General features: G+C 41.4%; 1 protein-coding gene across 1 annotated transcript in view; it reads right to left on the bottom strand.

Annotated features, from left to right (window-relative positions):
- The window catches only part of lin28aa (lin-28 homolog Aa), a 100,670-nt gene that overhangs the window by 44,478 nt on the left and 33,027 nt on the right, over window positions 1-23,165 (bottom strand). The window contains exon 3 of the mRNA XM_057833526.1: window positions 22,342-22,526. Coding sequence (XP_057689509.1) covers window positions 22,342-22,526 — 185 coding nt within the window. The remainder of the gene's footprint in view (window positions 1-22,341; window positions 22,527-23,165) is intronic.

Raw genomic sequence — 23,165 nt, 5'->3', positions numbered from 1 at the left:
TCCAAATTTCATCACTCTATGTTAGAAAAACCTAAATGGAGAGGCCTTTTTGAAAATTTCAAGGGGGCGCCAGTGAGCCATTTTGTTACATGTTTTCGTAACGTTGCAAGATTATTGAACGTTATGCAAAGCCGCATGTATGTCGAAATTTTTGTGAGTTTTCGTGCATGTTCAAGCCTCCAAATGTAAACTCCTACTGTGAACCGATAAAAATTTCACATTTGATCCAAAATACCCGATTTCCTGTTGGATTTGGAATACGGGTGCAAGAGACTTTTTGGAGCAGTTTTGCATAAGGTATCTACTCCCCAAATTTCCTCGCTCTATGTTGAAAAAACCCAATAGGAAAGGCCTTTTTTAAAACTTCTTTCTGTCGCCACTAGTTGGCACTGTAGAGTTGATGCAAATGACCCCTACAAGAACCTTCAGGGTATGACTCTCAACAAACACGGAAAGTTTGGCGCAGATATGTTGCATATCTGCCGAGTTATGACTGTTCAAAGTTTTTGGCGAGACAAATTGTTGACGGTCATTTTCACTTCCAGTTTGGACCTCTCCGCTTCAACGAAACCTAAATATTTTTCATCAGGCACCTGAACACATGTCTTGAGGCTCCCCTGAAACAGGTTTGAGGTCAATAGATTTTTTTCCCTTGGAGGAGGATCCTCTCTTGTAAAGAATGCCATTTCCTGTTCCCACTAGGGGGCGCCAGGCCTAATGAGTAATATTTCAATGCAGTCGTGTTCAGGCTAGGATATCTCATATACATGCTAGAAATGAAAAAGATTGAACGTTGTATCACGGAGTTTTTAATCATTTTCTGAATTTGGTATTTTGCCTAAAAATGGCCAACTTTGGGACTACGCCCAGGCCAGACCCTTGGATGAAAACTCACCATTTTGAAAACTTAAGATCTCATATGTCTCCTGAATAGTCTGACCAATTTTGAAGACGATCCAACTATTTTCTTCAGCGACAAGGTCTCAAATGTAAATCAATAAAATTTCGCATTTGATCCAAAATTTCCGACTTCCTGTTGGATTTGGAATATAGGTGCAAGAGACTTTTTGGAGCAGTTTTACACAATGTATCGACTCACCAAATTTCATCATTCTACGTTGAAAAAACCTAATAGGACAGGCCTTTTTGAAAATTTCAAGGGGGCGCCACTGAGCCTTTTTGTTAATTTTTTTCAAAGATTATCAAAATTTACGCAAAGTTGAACATATGTGCACATTTTGGTGAGTTTTCGTGCATGTTCAGGCCTCCAAATGTGAACTCCAACTGTGAACCGAAAAAATTTCAGATTCGATCCAAAATAACCGATTTCCTGTTGGATTTGGAATATGGGTGCAAGAGGCTTTTTTGAGCAGTTAGGCATAAGGTATCTACTCCCCAAATTTCATTGCTCTACGTTGAAAACCTGAGAGGAGAGGCCTTTTTGAAAATTTTAAGGGTCAAGGGGGCGCCACTGAGCCATTTTTTGACATTTTTTCAAAACGACGCAAGATTATCGAAATTTACGCGAATCTGCACGTATGTGCAAATTTTGGTGACTTTTCGTGCATGTTCAGGCCTCCAAATTGGCCATTTTCATTTGCCATGAAGAAAGAAGAATAATAATAATAACTAGGCCTGCAAGCAGGACTGAACGGGCCCTCGCAATCTAGCGCAACTCGGACGTCATGCAACTCGGACAGTGTGCAGGTCAGGGTGGTGGCAGATCGTCCTCTCTAATCATCTCATTAGAACCTAACATGCGCGAAAGTTGCCTCTTTACATTCACACACCTAAGAGATAAAAACCCCTATTGGACAGAGGACTACAAAAAAGGAGCGAATAAAGGGTCATCACAGCAACAGACAGAGACATGTGGACATGGGCCGTAAAATAAGTATTTTAAAAGGTCTTGAAACTACAATGACCAACCTGAAAAGAACTGGACATATATTTAAAAAAATGAGTGACTTTCTATTGCCACTAGTTGGCGCTGTAGGGTTGATGCAAATGACCCCTACAGGACCCTTCAGACTATGACTCAACAAGCACGATATGTTTGGCGCAGATATGTTGTAGAAGTTATGACTGTTCAAAACTTGTGGTGAGACGAAATGGCTTCAGTCATTTTTACTTCTCCTGTTGGACCCTTCTGCTTCAACCAAACCTCAGTATTTTTCATCAGGCACCTGAACACATGTCTTCAGGCTCCCCTGATGCAGGTTTGAGGTGAATAGATTTTTTTTTCCTTGGAGGAGGAGCCTGTTTCGTAAAAAAGGCATTTCCTGTTCCCACTAGGGGGCGCTAGGCCTAATGAGTAATATTTCAATGCACTCGTGTTCAGGGTGGGATCCCGCACATACATGCCAGATATGAAAAAGATTGAACGTTGTTTCAAGGAGCTATTAGTCCTTTACTGAATTTGTCATTTTGCCGAAAAAATGGCCGACTTTGGCACCACGCCCAGGTCAGACCCATGAATGAAAACACACCATTTTGAAAAGTTTAGATTTCATAGGTCTCCTGAATTGTCTAACCAATTTTGAAGATGATCCAATTGATTCCCTCTGTGACAAGGTCTCAAATGTGCACCCTGTTAATTGATAAAAATTTCACATTCGATCCAAAATACCCGATTTCCTGTTGGGTTTGGAATATGGGTGCAAGAGACTTTTTGGAGCAGTTTTGCACAAGGTATCGACTCCCCAAATTTCATTGCTCTACGTTAAAAAAACTTAATAGGAAACGCCTTTTTGAAAAATTCAAGGGGGCGCCACTGAGCCATTTTGTTACATTTTTTTGTAACGTTGCAAGATTATCGAAATCCACACAAAGCCGCATGTATGTGCAAAATTTGGTGAGTTTTCGTGCATGTCCAGGCCTCCAAATGTAAACTGTACTAGAAATGGACAGAAATTTCACATTTGATCCAAAATACCCGATTTTCTGTTGGATTTGGAATATGGGTGCAAGAGGCTTTTTTGAGCAGTTAGGCATAAGGTATCTACTCCCCAAATTTCATTGCTCTACGTTGAAAAAACCCAACAGGAAAGGCCTTTTTTAAAACTTCTTTCTGTCGCCACTAGTTGGCACTGTAGAGTTGATGCAAATGACCCCTACAAGAACCTTCAGGGTATGACTCTCAACAAACACGGAAAGTTTGGCGCAGATATGTTGCATATCTGCCGAGTTATGACTGTTCAAAGTTTTTGGCGAGACAAATTGTTGACGGTCATTTTCACTTCCAGTTTGGACCTCTCCGCTTCAACGAAACCTCAATATTTTTCATCAGGCACCTGAACACATGTCTTGAGTCTCCCCTGAAACAGGTTTGAGGTCAAAAGATTTTTTTCCCTTGGAGGAGGAGCCTGTCTCGTAAAGAAGGCCATTTCCTGTTTCCACTAGGGGCGCCAGGCCTAATGGGTAATATTTCAATGCAGTCGTGTTCAGGCTGGGATATCTCATAAACATGCTAAAAATGAAAAAGATTGAACGTTGTATCACGGAGTTTTTAATCATTTTCTGAATTTGGTATTTTGCCTAAAAATGGCCGACTTTGGGACCACGCCCAGGCCAGACCCTTGAATGAAAACACACCATTTTGAAAACTTAAGATCTCATAGGTCTCCTGAATAGTCTGACCAATTTTGAAGACGATCCAACTTTATCCTTCAGCGACAAGGTCTCAAATGTAAATCGATAAAATTTCGCATTTGACCCAAAATTTCCAGCTTCCTGTTGGGTTTGGAATATGGGTGCAAGAGACTTTTTGGAGCAGTTTTGTACAATGTATCGACTCACTAAATTTCATTGTTCTACGTTGAAAAAACCTAATAGGAGAGGCCTTTTTGAAAATTTCAAGGGGGCGCCACTGAGCCATTTTGTTAAATTTTTTTGGAGATTATCAAAATTTACGCAAAGTTGAATGTATGTGCAAATTTTGGTGAGTTTTCGTGCATGTTCAAGCCTCCAAACGTAAACTCCAACTGTGAACCGAAAAAATTTCACATTCGATCCAAAATACCCGATTTCCTGTTGGATTTGGAATATGGGTGCAAGAGGCTTTTTTGAACAGTTAGGCATAAGGTATCTACTCCCCAAATTTCATTGCTCTACGTTGAAAACCTGAGAGGAGAGGCCTTTTTGAAAATTTTAAGGATCAAGGGGGCGCCACTGAGCCATTTTTTGACATTTTTTCAAAACGACGCAAGATTATCGAAATTTACGCGAATCTGCACGTATGTGCAAATTTTGGTGACTTTTCGTGCATGTTCAGGCCTCCAAATTGGCCATTTTCATTTGCCATGAAGAAAGAAGAAGAATAATAATAATAATAATAATAATAACTAGGCCTGCAAGCAGGACTGAACGGGCCCTCGCAATCTAGCGCAACTCGGACGTCACGCAACTCGGACTGTGTGCAGGTCAGGGTGGTGGCAGATCCTCCTCTCTAATCATCTCATTAGAACCTAAGATGCTCGAAAGTAGCAAAAACCCCTATTGGAGAGAGTACTACAAAAAAGGAGCCACTACTGAGCTGTGTAGCCAAGCCCTTATTCAAAACCCAAAACTAATCTTCTAAGTGGGCCAATTCGACCAAGTGTGCCAAATATTGTGGCTCTATAAGCTGCCTGAGTCTCTGAAAAAAAATATTTCCTTTAAATGGCGAACAAAGGGTCGTCACGGCAACAGACAGAGACACGTGGACATGGGCCGTAAATAAGTATTTTAATAGGTCTTGAAACTACAATGACCAACCTGAAAAGAACTGAACATGTATTGGAAAAACGAGTGACTTTCTATCGCCACTAGTTGGCGCTGTAGGTTTGATGCAAATGACCCCTACAAGGCCCTTCAGGGTATGACTCTCAACAAGCACGGGAAGTTTGGCGCAGATATGTTGTATATCTGCCGAGTTATGACTGTTCAAAGTTTTTGGAGAGAAAAATTGTTGACAGTCATTTTCACTTTCCTGTTTGGACCCCTCCGCTTCAACGAAACTTCAATATTTTTCATCAGGCACCTGAAGACAGGTCTTAAGGCTTCCCTTATGCAGCTTTGAGGTAGATTGATTTTTTCCCTTTAGAGGAGGAGTGTGTCCCGTAAAAAAAGGGCATTTCCTGTTCCCACTAGGAGGCGCCAAGCACAAATGGTAAATTTTCAATCCAGTCCTGCTCAGGCTGGTATACCTCACACACATGCCAGATTTAAAATAGATTGAACGTTGTATGAGGGAGTTATCAGTCATTTTCCAAATTCGGTGTTTTGGCGAAAAAATGGCCGACTTTGGCACCCCGCCCAGGTCAGGCCCGTGAATGAAAACACACCATTTTGATAACTTAAGATTTCATATGCCTCATGAACAGTCTCGCCAATTTTGAGAATGATCAAACTAATTCCCTAGGTGCCAAGGTGTAAAATGTGCACACTGTAAATCGATAAAAATTTCACATTCAATCCAAAATACCCGATTTCCTGTTGGGTTTGGAATATGCATGCAAGAGACTTTTTGGAGCAGTTTTGTACAAGGTATCGACTCTCCGAATTTCATCCCTCTACGTTGAAAAAACCTAAATGGAGAGGCCTTTTTGAAAATTTCAAGGGGGCGCCACTGAGCCATTTTGTTACATGTTTTCGTAACGTTGCAAGATTATTGAACGTTATGCAAAGCCACATGTATGTCCAAATTTTTGTGAGTTTTCGTGCATGTTCAAGCCTCCAAATGTAAACTCCTACTGTGAACCGATAAAAATTTCACATTCGATCCAAAATACCCGATTTCCTGTTGGATTTGGAATACGGGTGCAAGAGACTTTTTGGAGCAGTTTTGCACAAGGTATCGACTCCCCAAATTTCATCACTCTCTGTCAAAAAAACCTAATAGGAAACGCCTTTTTGAAAAATTCAAGGGGGCGCCACTGAGGCATTTTGCTACATTTTTTCGTAACATTGCAAGATTATCGAACGTTATCTAAAGCCGCATGTATGTGCAAATTTTTACGAGTTTTTGTGCATATTCAAGCCTCCAAATGTAAACTCCTACTGTGAACCCATGAAAATTTCACATTCGATCCAAAATACCCGATTTCCTGTTGGATTTGGAAAATGGGTGCAAGAGACTTTTTGGAGCAGTTTTGCATAAGGTATCTACTCCCCAAATTTCCTTGCTCTATGTTGAAAAAACCCAATAGGAAAGGCCTTTTTTAAAACTTCTTTCTGTCGCCACTAGTTGGCACTGTAGAGTTGATGCAAATGACCCCTACAAGAACCTTCAGGGTATGACTCTCAACAAACACGGGAAGTTTGGCGCAGATATGTTGTATATCTGCCGAGTTATGACTGTTCAAAGTTTTTTGCGTGACAAATTGTTGACGTTCATTTTCACTTTCCTGTTTGGACCCCTCCGCCTCAACAAAACCTCAATATTTTTCATCAGGCACCTGAACACAGGTCTTAAGGCTCCCCTGATGCAGGTTTGAGGTCAACAGATTTTTTTCCCTTGGAGGAGGAACCTGTCTCGTAAAAAAAGGCATTTCCTGTTCTCACTAGGGGGCGCTAGACCTAATGGGTAATATTTCAATGCACTCGTGTTAAGGGTGGGATACCACACATACATGCCAAATATGAAAAAGATTGAACGTTGTGTCAAGGAACTATAAGTCATTTACTGAATTTGTCATTTTGCCGAAAAAATGGTCGACTTTGGCACCACGCCCAGGTCAGACCCGTGAATGAAAACGCACCATTTTCAAAACTTAAGATTTCATATGTCTCCTGAACAGTCTCACCAATTTTGAAGATGATCCAACTAACTAACTCGGCGAAAAGGTCTCAAATGTGCACCCTGTAAATCGATAAAAATTTCATATTTGATCCAAAATAACCGATTTCCTGTTGGGTTTGGAATATGCGTGTAAATGCTTTTTTGGAGCGGTTTTGGACAAGGTATAGACCCCCCAAATTTCATTGCTCTACGCTGACAGACCCTAATGTTATAGGCCAATTTTAAAATTTCAAGGGGGCGCCACTGAGCCATTTTGTTATATTTTTTTGCAACGTTGAAAAATTATCGAAATTTACAATTTTCCGGACGTATGTGCAAATTTTGGTGACTTTTCGTGCATGTTCAGGCCTCCAAATTGGCCGTTTTCATTTGCCCTGAAAAAAAAAAAATAAATAAAAAATAAAAAAAAAAATAATCCTTTGCAAAACAATAGGGCCTTCGCACGCTTAGTGCTCGGGCCCTAATAATAATAATAATAATAATAATAATCCTTTGCATTACAATAGGGCCTTCGCACGTCTAGTGCTCGGGCCCTAATAATAATAATAACTAGGCCTGCAAGCAGGACTGAACGGGCCCTCGCAATCTAGCGCAACTCGGACGTCACGCAACTCGGACTGTGTGCAGGTCAGGGTGGTGGCAGATCCTCCTCTCTCATCATCTCATTAGAACCTAACATGCTCGAAAGTCGCCTATTTACATTCCCACACCCAAGAGATAAAAACCCCTATTGGAGAGAGTACTACAAAAAAGGAGCCACTACTGAGCTGTGCAGCCAAGCCCTTATTCAAAACCAAAATTAATCTTCTAACTGGGCCAATTCGACCAAGTGTGCCAAATATTGTGGCTATATAAGCTGCCTGAGTCTTTGAAAAAAAATATTTCCTTTAAATGGCGAATAAAGGGTTGTCACGGCAACAGACAGAGACACGTGGACATGGGCCGTAAATAAGTATTACAATAGGTCTTCAAACTACAATGACCAACCTGAAAAGAACTGGACATGTATTGGAAAAACGAGTGACTTTCTATTGCCACTAGTTGGCGCTGTAGGGTTGATGCAAATGACCCCTACAAGGCCCTTCAGGGCATGACTCTCAACAAGCACGGGAAGTTTGGCGCAGATATGTTGTATATCTGCCGAGTTATGACTGTTCAAAGTTTTTGGAGAGAAAAATTGTTGACAGTCATTTTCACTTTCCTGTTTGGACCCCTCCGCTTCAACGAAACTTCAATATTTTTCATCAGGCACCTGAAGACAGGTCTTAAGGCTACCCTTATGCAGGTTTGAGGTCAACAGATTTTTTTTCCTTGGAGGACGAACCTGTCTCGTAAAAAAAGGCATTTCCTGTTCTCACTAGGGGGCGCTAGGCCTAATGGGTAATATTTCAATGCACTCGTGTTAAGGGTGGGATGTCGCACATACATGCCAGATATGAAAAAGATTGAACGTTGTGTGAAGGAACTATTAGTCATTTACTGAATTTGTCATTTTGCCGAAAAAATGGCCGACTTTGGCACCCCGCCCAGGTCAGGCCCGTGAATGAAAACACACCATTTTGATAACTTAAGATTTCATATGCCTCATGAACAGTCTCGCCAATTTTGAGAATGATCAAACTAATTCCCTAGGTGCCAAGGTGTAAAATGTGCACACTGTAAATCGATAAAAAATTCGCATTCAAACCAAAATACCCGATTTCCTGTTGGGTTTGGAATACGCATGCAAGAGACTTTTTGGAGCAGTTTTGTACAAGGTATCGACTCACCGAATTTCATCCCTCTACGTAGAAAAAACCTAAATGGAGAGGCCTTTTTGAAAATTTCAAGGGGGCGCCACTGAGCCATTTTGTTACATGTTTTCGTAACGTTGCAAGATTATTGAACGTTATGGAAAGCCGCATTTATGTCCAAATTTTTGTGAGTTTTCGTGCATGTTGAAGCTTCCAAATGTAAACTCCTACTGTGAACCGATAAAAATTTCACATTCGATTCAAAATACCCGATTTCCTGTTGGATTTGGAATACGGGTGCAAGAGACTTTTTGGAGCAGTTTTGCATAAGGTATCTACTCCCCAAATTTCCTCGCTCTATGTTGAAAAAACCCAATAGGAAAGGCCTTTTTTAAAACTTCTTTCTGTCGCCACTAGTTGGCACTGTAGAGTTGATGCAAATGACCCCTACAAGAACCTTCAGGGTATGACTCTCAACAAACACGGAAAGTTTGGCGCAGATATGTTGCATATCTGCCGAGTTATGACTGTTCAAAATTTTTGGCGAGACAAATTGTTGACGGTCATTTTCACTTCCAGTTTGGACCTCTCCGCTTCAACGAAACCTCAATATTTTTCATCAGGGACCTGAACACATGTCTTGAGGCTCCCCTGAAACAGGTTTGAGGTCAATAGATTTTTTTCCCTTGGAGGAGGAGCCTGTCTCGTAAAGAAGGCCATTTCCTGTTCCCACTAGGGGGCGCCAGGCCTAATGGGTAATATTTCAATGCAGTCGTGTTCAGGCTGGGATATCTCATATACATGCTAGAAATGAAAAAGATTGAACGTTGTATCACGGAGTTTTTAATCATTTTCTGAATTTGGTATTTTGCCCAAAAATGGCCGACTTTGGGACCACGCCCAGGCCAGACCCTTGAATGAAAACACACCATTTTGAAAACTTAAGATCTCATATGTCTCCTGAATAGTCTGGCCAATTTTGAAGACGATCCAACTATTTTCTTCAGCGACAAGGTCTCAAATGTAAATCGATAAAATTTCACATTTGATCCAAAATTTCCGGCTTCCTGTTGGGTTTGGAATATGGGTGCAAGAGACTTTTTGGAGCAGTTTTGCACAATGTATCGACTCGCCAAATTTCATCGTTCTACGTTGAAAAAACCTAATAGGAAAGGCCTTTTTGAAAATTTCAAGGGGGCGCCACTGAGCCATTTTGTTAAATTTTTTTGTAGATTATCAAAATTTACGCAAAGTTGAATGTATGTGCAAATTTTGGTGAGTTTTCGTGCATGTTCAAGCCTCCAAACGTAAACTCCAACTGTGAACCGAAAAAATTTCACATTCGATCCAAAATACCCGATTTCCTGTTGGATTTGGAATATGGGTGCAAGAGGCTTTTTTGAACAGTTAGGCATAAGGTATCTACTCCCCAAATTTCATTGCTCTACGTTGAAAACCTGAGAGGAGAGGCCTTTTTGAAAATTTTAAGGGTCAAGGGGGCGCCACTGAGCCATTTTTTGACATTTTTTCAAAACGACGCAAGATTATCGAAATTTACGCGAATCTGCACGTATGTGCAAATTTTGGTGACTTTTCGTGCATGTTCAGGCCTCCAAATTGGCCATTTTCATTTGCCATGAAGAAAGAAGAATAATAATAACTAGGCCTGCAAGCAGGACTGAACGGGCCCTCGCAATCTAGCGCAACTCGGACGTCATGCAACTCGGACAGTGTGCAGGTCAGGGTGGTGGCAGATCGTCCTCTCTAATCATCTCATTAGAACCTAACATGCGCGAAAGTTGCCTCTTTACATTCACACACCTAAGAGATAAAAACCCCTATTGGACAGAGGACTACAAAAAAGGAGCGAATAAAGGGTCATCACAGCAACAGACAGAGACATGTGGACATGGGCCGTAAAATAAGTATTTTAAAAGGTCTTGAAACTACAATGACCAACCTGAAAAGAACTGGACATATATTTAAAAAAATGAGTGACTTTCTATTGCCACTAGTTGGCGCTGTAGGGTTGATGCAAATGACCCCTACAGGACCCTTCAGACTATGACTCAACAAGCACGATATGTTTGGGGCAGATATGTTGTAGAAGTTATGACTGTTCAAAACTTGTGGTGAGACGAAATGGCTTCAGTCATTTTTACTTCTCCTGTTGGACCCTTCTGCTTCAACCAAACCTCAGTATTTTTCATCAGGCACCTGAACACATGTCTTCAGGCTCCCCTGATGCAGGTTTGAGGTGAATAGATTTTTTTTTCCTTGGAGGAGGAGCCTGTTTCGTAAAAAAGGCATTTCCTGTTCCCACTAGGGGGCGCTAGGCCTAATGAGTAATATTTCAATGCACTCGTGTTCAGGGTGGGATCCCGCACATACATGCCAGATATGAAAAAGATTGAACGTTGTTTCAAGGAGCTATTAGTCCTTTACTGAATTTGTCATTTTGCCGAAAAAATGGCCGACTTTGGCACCACGCCCAGGTCAGACCCATGAATGAAAACACACCATTTTGAAAAGTTTAGATTTCATAGGTCTCCTGAATTGTCTAACCAATTTTGAAGATGATCCAATTGATTCCCTCTGTGACAAGGTCTCAAATGTGCACCCTGTTAATTGATAAAAATTTCACATTCGATCCAAAATACCCGATTTCCTGTTGGGTTTGGAATATGGGTGCAAGAGACTTTTTGGAGCAGTTTTGCACAAGGTATCGACTCCCCAAATTTCATTGCTCTACGTTAAAAAAACCTAATAGGAAACGCCTTTTTGAAAAATTCAAGGGGGCGCCACTGAGCCATTTTGTTACATTTTTTTGTAACGTTGCAAGATTATCGAAATCCACACAAAGCCGCATGTATGTGCAAAATTTGGTGAGTTTTTGTGCATGTCCAGGCCTCCAAATGTAAACTGTACTAGAAATGGACAGAAATTTCACATTTGATCCAAAATACCCGATTGTCTGTTGGATTTGGAATATGGGTGCAAGAGGCTTTTTTGAGCAGTTAGGCATAAGGTATCTACTCCCCAAATTTCATTGCTCTACGTTGAAAAAACCCAACAGGAAAGGCCTTTTTTAAAACTTCTTTCTGTCGCCACTAGTTGGCACTGTAGAGTTGATGCAAATGACCCCTACAAGAACCTTCAGGGTATGACTCTCAACAAACACGGAAAGTTTGGCGCAGATATGTTGCATATCTGCCGAGTTATGACTGTTCAAAGTTTTTGGCGAGACAAATTGTTGACGGTCATTTTCACTTCCAGTTTGGACCTCTCCGCTTCAACGAAACCTCAATATTTTTCATCAGGCACCTGAACACATGTCTTGAGGCTCCCCTGAAACAGGTTTGAGGTCAATAGATTTTTTTCCCTTGGAGGAGGAGCCTGTCTCCTAAAGAAGGCCATTTCCTGTTTCCACTAGGGGCGCCAGGCCTAATGGGTAATATTTCAATGCAGTCGTGTTCAGGCTGGGATATCTCATAAACATGCTAAAAATGAAAAAGATTGAACGTTGGATCACGGAGTTTTTAATCATTTTCTGAATTTGGTATTTTGCCTAAAAATGGCCGACTTTGGGACCACGCCCAGGCCAGACCCTTGAATGAAAACACACCATTTTGAAAACTTAAGATCTCATAGGTCTCCTGAATAGTCTGACCAATTTTGAAGACGATCCAACTTTATCCTTCAGCGACAAGGTCTCAAATGTAAATCGATAAAATTTCGCATTTGACCCAAAATTTCCAGCTTCCTGTTGGGTTTGGAATATGGGTGCAAGAGACTTTTTGGAGCAGTTTTGTACAATGTATCGACTCACTAAATTTCATTGTTCTACGTTGAAAAAACCTAATAGGAGAGGCCTTTTTGAAAATTTCAAGGGGGCGCCACTGAGCCATTTTGTTAAATTTTTTTGTAGATTATCAAAATTTACGCAAAGTTGAATGTATGTGCAAATTTTGGTGAGTTTTCGTGCATGTTCAAGCCTCCAAACGTAAACTCCAACTGTGAACCGAAAAAATTTCACATTCGATCCAAAATACCCGATTTCCTGTTGGATTTGGAATATGGGTGCAAGAGGCTTTTTTGAACAGTTAGGCATAAGGTATCTACTCCCCAAATTTCATTGCTCTACGTTGAAAACCTGAGAGGAGAGGCCTTTTTGAAAATTTTAAGGGTCAAGGGGGCGCCACTGAGCCATTTTTTGACATTTTTTCAAAACGACGCAAGATTATCGAAATTTACGCGAATCTGCACGTATGTGCAAATTTTGGTGACTTTTCGTGCATGTTCAGGCCTCCAAATTGGCCATTTTCATTTGCCATGAAGAAAGAAGAATAATAATAACTAGGCCTGCAAGCAGGACTGAACGGGCCCTCGCAATCTAGCGCAACTCGGACGTCATGCAACTCGGACAGTGTGCAGGTCAGGGTGGTGGCAGATCGTCCTCTCTAATCATCTCATTAGAACCTAACATGCGCGAAAGTTGCCTCTTTACATTCACACACCTAAGAGATAAAAACCCCTATTGGACAGAGGACTACAAAAAAGGAGCGAATAAAGGGTCATCACAGCAACAGACAGAGACATGTGGACATGGGCCGTAAAATAAGTATTTTAAAAGGTCTTGAAACTACAATGACCAACCTGAAAAGAACTGGACATATATTTAAAAAAATGAGTGACTTTCTATTGCCACTAGTTGGCGCTGTAGGGTTGATGCAAATGACCCCTTCAGGACCCTTCAGACTATGACTCAACAAGCACGATATGTTTGGCGCAGATATGTTGTAGAAGTTATGACTGTTCAAAACTTGTGGTGAGACGAAATGGCTTCAGTCATTTTTACTTCTCCTGTTGGACCCTTCTGCTTCAACCAAACCTCAGTATTTTTCATCAGGCACCTGAACACATGTCTTCAGGCTCCCCTGATGCAGGTTTGAGGTGAATAGATTTTTTTTTCCTTGGAGGAGGAGCCTGTTTCGTAAAAAAGGCATTTCCTGTTCCCACTAGGGGGCGCTAGGCCTAATGAGTAATATTTCAATGCACTCGTGTTCAGGGTGGGATCCCGCACATACATGCCAGATATGAAAAAGATTGAACGTTGTTTCAAGGAGCTATTAGTCCTTTACTGAATTTGTCATTTTGCCGAAAAAATGGCCGACTTTGGCACCACGCCCAGGTCAGACCCATGAATGAAAACACACCATTTTGAAAAGTTTAGATTTCATAGGTCTCCTGAATTGTCTAACCAATTTTGAAGATGATCCAATTGATTCCCTCTGTGACAAGGTCTCAAATGTGCACCCTGTTAATTGATAAAAATTTCACATTCGATCCAAAATACCCGATTTCCTGTTGGGTTTGGAATATGGGTGCAAGAGACTTTTTGGAGCAGTTTTGCACAAGGTATCGACTCCCCAAATTTCATTGCTCTACGTTAAAAAAACCTAATAGGAAACGCCTTTTTGAAAAATTCAAGGGGGCGCCACTGAGCCATTTTGTTACATTTTTTTGTAACGTTGCAAGATTATCGAAATCCACACAAAGCCGCATGTATGTGCAAAATTTGGTGAGTTTTCGTGCATGTCCAGGCCTCCAAATGTAAACTGTACTAGAAATGGACAGAAATTTCACATTTGATCCAAAATACCCGATTTTCTGTTGGATTTGGAATATGGGTGCAAGAGGCTTTTTTGAGCAGTTAGGCATAAGGTATCTACTCCCCAAATTTCATTGCTCTACGTTGAAAAAACCCAACAGGAAAGGCCTTTTTTAAAACTTCTTTCTGTCGCCACTAGTTGGCACTGTAGAGTTGATGCAAATGACCCCTACAAGAACCTTCAGGGTATGACTCTCAACAAACACGGAAAGTTTGGCGCAGATATGTTGCATATCTGCCGAGTTATGACTGTTCAAAGTTTTTGGCGAGACAAATTGTTGACGGTCATTTTCACTTCCAGTTTGGACCTCTCCGCTTCAACGAAACCTCAATATTTTTCATCAGGCACCTGAACACATGTCTTGAGGCTCCCCTGAAACAGGTTTGAGGTCAATAGATTTTTTTCCCTTGGAGGAGGAGCCTGTCTCGTAAAGAAGGCCATTTCCTGTTTCCACTAGGGGCGCCAGGCCTAATGGGTAATATTTCAATGCAGTCGTGTTCAGGCTGGGATATCTCATAAACATGCTAAAAATGAAAAAGATTGAACGTTGGGTCACGGAGTTTTTAATCATTTTCTGAATTTGGTATTTTGCCTAAAAATGGCCGACTTTGGGACCACGCCCAGGCCAGACCCTTGAATGAAAACACACCATTTTGAAAACTTAAGATCTCATAGGTCTCCTGAATAGTCTGACCAATTTTGAAGACGATCCAACTTTATCCTTCAGCGACAAGGTCTCAAATGTAAATCGATAAAATTTCGCATTTGACCCAAAATTTCCAGCTTCCTGTTGGGTTTGGAATATGGGTGCAAGAGACTTTTTGGAGCAGTTTTGTACAATGTATCGACTCACTAAATTTCATTGTTCTACGTTGAAAAAACCTAATAGGAGAGGCCTTTTTGAAAATTTCAAGGGGGCGCCACTGAGCCATTTTGTTAAATTTTTTTGTAGATTATCAAAATTTACGCAAAGTTGAATGTATGTGCAAATTTTGGTGAGTTTTCGTGCATGTTCAAGCCTCCAAACGTAAACTCCAACTGTGAACCGAAAAAATTTCACATTCGATCCAAAATACCCGATTTCCTGTTGGATTTGGAATATGGGTGCAAGAGGCTTTTTTGAACAGTTAGGCATAAGGTATCTACTCCCCAAATTTCATTGCTCTACGTTGAAAACCTGAGAGGAGAGGCCTTTTTGAAAATTTTAAGGGTCAAGGGGGCGCCACTGAGCCATTTTTTGACATTTTTTCAAAACGACGCAAGATTATCGAAATTTACGCGAATCTGCACGTATGTGCAAATTTTGGTGACTTTTCGTGCATGTTCAGGCCTCCAAATTGGCCATTTTCATTTGCCATGAAGAAAGAAGAATAATAATAATAACTAGGCCTGCAAGCAGGACTGAACGGGCCCTCGCAATCTAGCGCAACCCGGACGTCACGCAACTCGGACTGTGTGCAGGTCAGGGTGGTGGCAGATCCTCCTCTCTAATCATCTCATTAGAACCTAAGATGCTCGAAAGTAGCAAAAACCCCTATTGGAGAGAGTACTACAAAAAAGGAGCCACTACTGAGCTGTGTAGCCAAGCCCTTATTCAAAACCCAAAACTAATCTTCTAAGTGGGCCAACTCGACCAAGTGTGCCAAATATTGTGGCTCTATAAGCTGCCTGAGTCTCTGAAAAAAAATATTTCCTTTAAATGGCGAACAAAGGGTCGTCACGGCAACAGACAGAGACACGTGGACATGGGCCGTAAATAAGTATTTTAATAGGTCTTGAAACTACAATGACCAACCTGAAAAGAACTGAACATGTATTGGAAAAACGAGTGACTTTCTATCGCCACTAGTTGGCGCTGTAGGTTTGATGCAAATGACCCCTACAAGGCCCTTCAGGGTATGACTCTCAACAAGCACGGGAAGTTTGGCGCAGATATGTTGTATATCTGCCGAGTTATGACTGTTCAAAGTTTTTGGAGAGAAAAATTGTTGACAGTCATTTTCACTTTCCTGTTTGGACCCCTCCGCTTCAACGAAACTTCAATATTTTTCATCAGGCACCTGAAGACAGGTCTTAAGGCTTCCCTTATGCAGCTTTGAGGTAGATTGATTTTTTCCCTTTAGAGGAGGAGTGTGTCCCGTAAAAAAAGGGCATTTCCTGTTCCCACTAGGAGGCGCCAAGCACAAATGGTAAATTTTCAATCCAGTCCTGCTCAGGCTGGTATACCTCACACACATGCCAGATTTAAAATAGATTGAACGTTGTATGAGGGAGTTATCAGTCATTTTCCGAATTCGGTGTTTTGGCGAAAAAATGGCCGACTTTGGCACCCCGCCCAGGTCAGGCCCGTGAATGAAAACACACCATTTTGATAACTTAAGATTTCATATGCCTCATGAACAGTCTCGCCAATTTTGAGAATGATCAAACTAATTCCCTAGGTGCCAAGGTGTAAAATGTGCACACTGTAAATCGATAAAAATTTCACATTCAATCCAAAATACCCGATTTCCTGTTGGGTTTGGAATATGCATGCAAGAGACTTTTTGGAGCAGTTTTGTACAAGGTATCGACTCTCCGAATTTCATCCCTCTACGTTGAAAAAACCTAAATGGAGAGGCCTTTTTGAAAATTTCAAGGGGGCGCCACTGAGCCATTTTGTTACATGTTTTCGTAACGTTGCAAGATTATTGAACGTTATGCAAAGCCACATGTATGTCCAAATTTTTGTGAGTTTTCGTGCATGTTCAAGCCTCCAAATGTAAACTCCTACTGTGAACCGATAAAAATTTCACATTCGATCCAAAATACCCGATTTCCTGTTGGATTTGGAATACGGGTGCAAGAGACTTTTTGGAGCAGTTTTGCACAAGGTATCGACTCCCCAAATTTCATCACTCTCTGTCAAAAAAACCTAATAGGAAACGCCTTTTTGAAAAATTCAAGGGGGCGCCACTGAGGCATTTTGCTACATTTTTTCGTAACATTGCAAGATTATCGAACGTTATCTAAAGCCGCATGTATGTGCAAATTTTTACGAGTTTTTGTGCATATTCAAGCCTCCAAATGTAAACTCCTACTGTGAACCCATGAAAATTTCACATTCGATCCAAAATACCCGATTTCCTGTTGGATTTGGAAAATGGGTGCAAGAGACTTTTTGGAGCAGTTTTGCATAAGGTATCTACTCCCCAAATTTCCTTGCTCTATGTTGAAAAAACCCAATAGGAAAGGCCTTTTTTAAAACTTCTTTCTGTCGCCACTAGTTGGCACTGTAGAGTTGATGCAAATGACCCCTACAAGAACCTTCAGGGTATGACTCTCAACAAACACGGGAAGTTTGGCGCAGATATGTTGTATATCTGCCGAGTTATGACTGTTCAAAGTTTTTTGCGTGACAAATTGTTGACGTTCATTTTCACTTTCCTGTTTGGACCCCTCCGCCTCAACAAAACCTCAATATTTTTCATCAGGCACCTGAACACAGGTCTTAAGGCTCCCCTGATGCAGGTTTGAGGTCAACAGATTTTTTTCCCTTGGAGGAGGAACCTGTCTCGTAAAAAAAGGCATTTCCTGTTCTCACTAGGGGGCGCTAGACCTAATGGGTAATATTTCAATGCACTCGTGTTAAGGGTGGGATACCACACATACATGCCAAATATGAAAAAGATTGAACGTTGTGTCAAGGAACTATAAGTCATTTACTGAATTTGTCATTTTGCCGAAAAAATGGTCGACTTTGGCACCACGCCCAGGTCAGACCCGTGAATGAAAACGCACCATTTTCAAAACTTAAGATTTCATATGTCTCCTGAACAGTCTCACCAATTTTGAAGATGATCCAACTAACTCCCTCGGCGAAAAGGTCTCAAATGTGCACCCTGTAAATCGATAAAAATTTCATATTTGATCCAAAATAACCGATTTCCTGTTGGGTTTGGAATATGCGTGTAAATGCTTTTTTGGAGCGGTTTTGGACAAGGTATAGACCCCCCAAATTTCATTGCTCTACGCTGACAGACCCTAATGTTATAGGCCAATTTTAAAATTTCAAGGGGGCGCCACTGAGCCATTTTGTTATATTTTTTTGCAACGTTGCAAAATTATCGAAATTTACAATTTTCCGGACGTATGTGCAAATTTTGGTGACTTTTCGTGCATGTTCAGGCCTCCAAATTGGCCGTTTTCATTTGCCCTGAAAAAAAAAAAAAAAAAAAAAAATAAAAAAAAAAATAATCCTTTGCAAAACAATAGGGCCTTCGCACGCTTAGTGCTCGGGCCCTAATAATAATAATAATAATAATCCTTTGCATTACAATAGGGCCTTCGCACGTCTAGTGCTCGGGCCCTAATAATAATAATAATAATCCTTTGCATTACAATAGGGCCTTCGCACGTCTAGTGCTCGGGCCCTAATAATAATAATAATAATAATCCTTTGCATTACAATAGGGCCTTCGCACGTCTAGTGCTCGGGCCCTAATAATAATAATAATAATAATAACTAGGCCTGCAAGCAGGACTGAACGGGCCCTCGCAATCTAGCGCAACTCGGACGTCACGCAACTCGGACTGTGTGCAGGTCAGGGTGGTGGCAGATCCTCCTCTCTAATCATCTCATTAGAACCTAACATGCTCGAAAGTCGCCTATTTACATTCCCACACCCAAGAGATAAAAACCCCTATTGGAGAGAGTACTACAAAAAAGGAGCCACTACTGAGCTGTGCAGCCAAGCCCTTATTCAAAACCAAAATTAATCTTCTAACTGGGCCAATTCGACCAAGTGTGCCAACTATTGTGGCTCTATAAGCTCCCTGAGTCTCTGAAAAAAAATATTTCCTTTAAATGGCGAACAAAGGGTCGTCACGGCAACAGACAGAGACACGTGGACATGGGCCGTAAAAAAGTATTTTAATAGGTCTTGAAACTACAATGACCAACATGAAAAGAACTGGACATGTTTTGGAAAAACGAGTGACTTTATATCGCCACTAGTTGGCGCTGTAGGGTTGATGCAAATGACCCCTACAAGGCCCTTCAGGGTATGACTCTCAACAAGCACGGGAAGTTTGGCGCAGATATCTTGTATATCTGCCAAGTTATGACTGTTCAAAGTTTTTGGAGAGAAAAATTGTTGACAGTCATTTTCACTTTCCTGTTTGGACCCCTCCGCTTCAACGAAACTTCAATATTTTTCATCAGGCACCTGAAGACAGGTCTTAAGGTTTCCCTTATGCAGGTTTGAAGTAGATTGATTTTTTCCCTTTAGAGGAGGAGTGTGTCCCGTAAAAAAGGGCATTTCCTGTTCCCACTAGGAGGCGCCAGGCACAAATGGTAAATTTTCAATCCAGTCCTGCTCAGGCTGGTATACCTCACACACATGCCAGATTTAAAATAGATTGAACGTTGTATGAGGGAGTTATCAGTCATTTTCCGAATTCGGTGTTTTGGCGAAAAAATGGAAGAATTTGGCGCCCCGCCCAGGTCAGGCCCGTGAATGAAAACACACCATTTTTATAACTTAAGATTTCATATGCCTCATGAACAGTCTCACCAATTTTGAGAATGATCAAACTAATTCCCTAGGTGCCAAGGTGTAAAATGTGCACACTGTAAATCGATAAAAAGTTCACATTCAATCCAAAATACCCGATTTCCTGTAGGATTTGGAATGTGTGTGCAAGAGACTTTTTGGAGCAGTTTTGCACAAAGTTTTGACTCTCCAAATTTCATCACTCTATGTTAGAAAAACCTAAATGGAGAGGCCTTTTTGAAAATTTCAAGGGGGCGCCACTGAGCCATTTTGTTAAATTGTTTCGTAACGTTGCAAGATTATCGAACGTTATCCAAAGCCGCATGTATGTGCAAATTTTGGTGAGTTTTTATGCATATTCAAGCCTCCAAATGTAAACTCTTACTGTGAACCCATGAAAATTTCACATTCGACCCAAAATACCCGATTTCCTGTTGGATTTGGAATATGGGTGCAAGAGACTTTTTGGAGCAGTTTTGCATAAGGTATCTACTCCCCAAATTTCCTTGCTCTATGTTGAAAAAACCCAATAGGAAAGGCCTTTTTTAAAACTTCTTTCTGTCGCCACTAGTTGGCACTGTAGAGTTGATGCAAATGACCCCTACAAGAACCTTCAGGGTATGACTCTCAACAAACACGGAAAGTTTGGCGCAGATATGTTGCATATCTGCCGAGTTATGACTGTTCAAAATTTTTGGCGAGACAAATTGTTGACGGTCATTTTCACTTCCAGTTTGGACCTCTCCGCTTCAACGAAACCTCAATATTTTTCATCAGGGACCTGAACACATGTCTTGAGGCTCCCCTGAAACAGGTTTGAGGTCAATAGATTTTTTTCCCTTGGAGGAGGAGCCTGTCTCGTAAAGAAGGCCATTTCCTGTTCCCACTAGGGGGCGCCAGGCCTAATGGGTAATATTTCAATGCAGTCGTGTTCAGGCTGGGATATCTCATATACATGCTAGAAATGAAAAAGATTGAACGTTGTATCACGGAGTTTTTAATCATTTTCTGAATTTGGTATTTTGCCCAAAAATGGCCGACTTTGGGACCACGCCCAGGTCAGACCCTTGAGTGAAAACTCACCATTTTGAAAACTTAAGATCTCATATGTCTCCTGAATAGTCTGACCAATTTTGAAGACGATCCAACTATTTTCTTCAGCGACAAGGTCTCAAATGTAAATCGATAAAATTTCACATTTGATCCAAAATTTCTGGCTTCCAGTTGGGTTTGGAATATGGGTGCAAGAGACTTTTTGGAGCAGTTTTGCACAATGTATCGACTCGCCAAATTTCATCGTTCTACGTTGAAAAAACCTAATAGGAAAGGCCTTTTTTAAAATTTCAAGGGGGCGCCACTGAGCCATTTTGTTAAATTTTTTTGTAGATTATCAAAATTTACGCAAAGTTGCATGTATGTGCAAATTTTGGTGAGTTTTCGTGCATGTTCAGGCCTCCAAATGTAAACTCAAACTGTGAACCGATAAAAATTTCACATTTGATCCAAAATATCCGATTTCCTGTTGGATTTGGAATATGGGTGCAAGAGGCTTTTTTGAACAGTTAGGCATAAGGTATCTACTCCCCAAATTTCATTGCTCTACGTTGAAAACCTGAGAGGAGAGGCCTTTTTGAAAATTTTAAGGGTCAAGGGGGCGCCACTGAGCCATTTTTTGACATTTTTTCAAAACGACACAAGATTATCGAAATTTACGCAAAGCCGCACGTTTGTGCAAATTTTGGTGACTTTTCGTGCATGTTCAGGCCTCCAAATTGGCCATTTTCATTTGCCCTGAAAAAAGAAGAATAATAATAATAATAATAATAATAATAATAATAATAATAATAATCCTTTGCAAAACAATAGGGCCTTCGCACGCTTAGTGCTCGGGCCCTAATAATAATCCTTTGCATTACAATAGGGCCTTCGCACGTCTAGTGCTCGGGCCCTAATAATAATAATCCTTTGCATTACAATAGGGCCTTCGCACGCCTAGTGCTCGGGCCCTAATAATCCTTTGCATTACAATAGGGCCTTCGCACGCCTAGTGCTCGGGCCCTAATAATCCCAGTTTAGGCTTATATTCAAAGTATATGGATCGATAGCATGCACGCACTTTCCGTGCATGTCACACACACATACGCGCAGTTTGCCCCGACTCTCGGCCGTGTAAGCAATGTTGAAATATTGCTTATATGGAGCAGACAGAAAACCGATCATTCTCAGGCTTATCCTCAACCCAGTTTTATTTTTTTTATGACTGTTGTCAAGTCCGACTCTTCCTAAAAAGCCGTGTTCAAGGCAAGCTAGGTGCTAATAACGCACAGCTGCACCGCTACCGCGGCGTCTCTCTCGCTTTTTGATGACGTAATTGCTGCATGAATTCCGATTTGAGAGACTGGACAGTACAGACCGTCGCGACAGTCTGGAAAAATGCGGCCCAAATCGGATTTGAATCACATACGAAAGTGACCCAGATCGGATTTGAAATGGTCCAGTTCCATGCGACTGGTCACGTTCAGACCATCAAGTTAACACCTCACTCGAGTCGGAAAAACACGAAAAAAATCGGATTCGTGTATTAAGACCTGTAGTATGAACGTAGCCTTAAGTCAGCTTACCGGTCTCCTTTGGAGCGTCTTTTTTGGACTTTCTTGCCTTTGGGTCTGCGCTCGCTGCCCAAGCAGTGGATTCCGCCAGGGCCTGTGACCCGCTGCGACTCTAGCCCCTTGGAGGATTTTTTGAAGGTAAACTCCACGGCTTCGCCTTCTTTCAGGCTGCGGAAGCCCTCCATGTGCAACTTGCTCTGGAGAAGAGAGAACAGTTAAGGTGGAAGACTCATTGCGGATCATCGTTAGTTCGACTTGTGTCATCGAAACTGGCTTATTACATTTACAAATAAGTATTTGAACGTTTGAGAAAACGAATGTTAATATTTGGTATAGTAGCTTTGCTTGCAATTAGAAAGGTCAAACGTTTCCTGTAGTTTTTCACCAGGTTTGCACACACTGCAGGAGGGATCTTGGCCCGTTCCTCCGCGCAGATCTTCTCTAGATCAGTCAGGTTTCTAGGCTGTAGCTGAGTTTGAGCTCCCTCCAAAGGTTTTCTATTGGATTTAGGCCTGGAGACTGGCTAGGCAATGCTAGAACCTTGTTATTATTCTTACGGAGCCACTCCTTGGTTTTCCTGGCTGTGTGCTTCGTGTCATTGTCATGTTGGAAGACCCTTCTTCCTGCATACGGCCCGCCCCGCGAGAGCCTTTAAAAGACTGAATGTCTAACTCAGCATTGTCATTTTTTCTCGGGAACCTTTTGTTGACTTGTAATATGGTGACCTTGGAACTAGTCTGCCTCCTCACCTGAGTCTGTTTTTTTTTCACCTTGCCGTTTGATCGCTGTCAACCTGAAAAAATTGTCAACTTGTGCTTTTTTCCAGCTTTCAAAAT

This window comes from Corythoichthys intestinalis, chromosome 4 (genome assembly GCF_030265065.1).
Source record: "Corythoichthys intestinalis isolate RoL2023-P3 chromosome 4, ASM3026506v1, whole genome shotgun sequence".
In the NCBI taxonomy this organism is placed as follows: domain Eukaryota; kingdom Metazoa; phylum Chordata; class Actinopteri; order Syngnathiformes; family Syngnathidae; genus Corythoichthys; species Corythoichthys intestinalis.
This window is presented reverse-complemented; position numbering and strand designations above follow the sequence as displayed.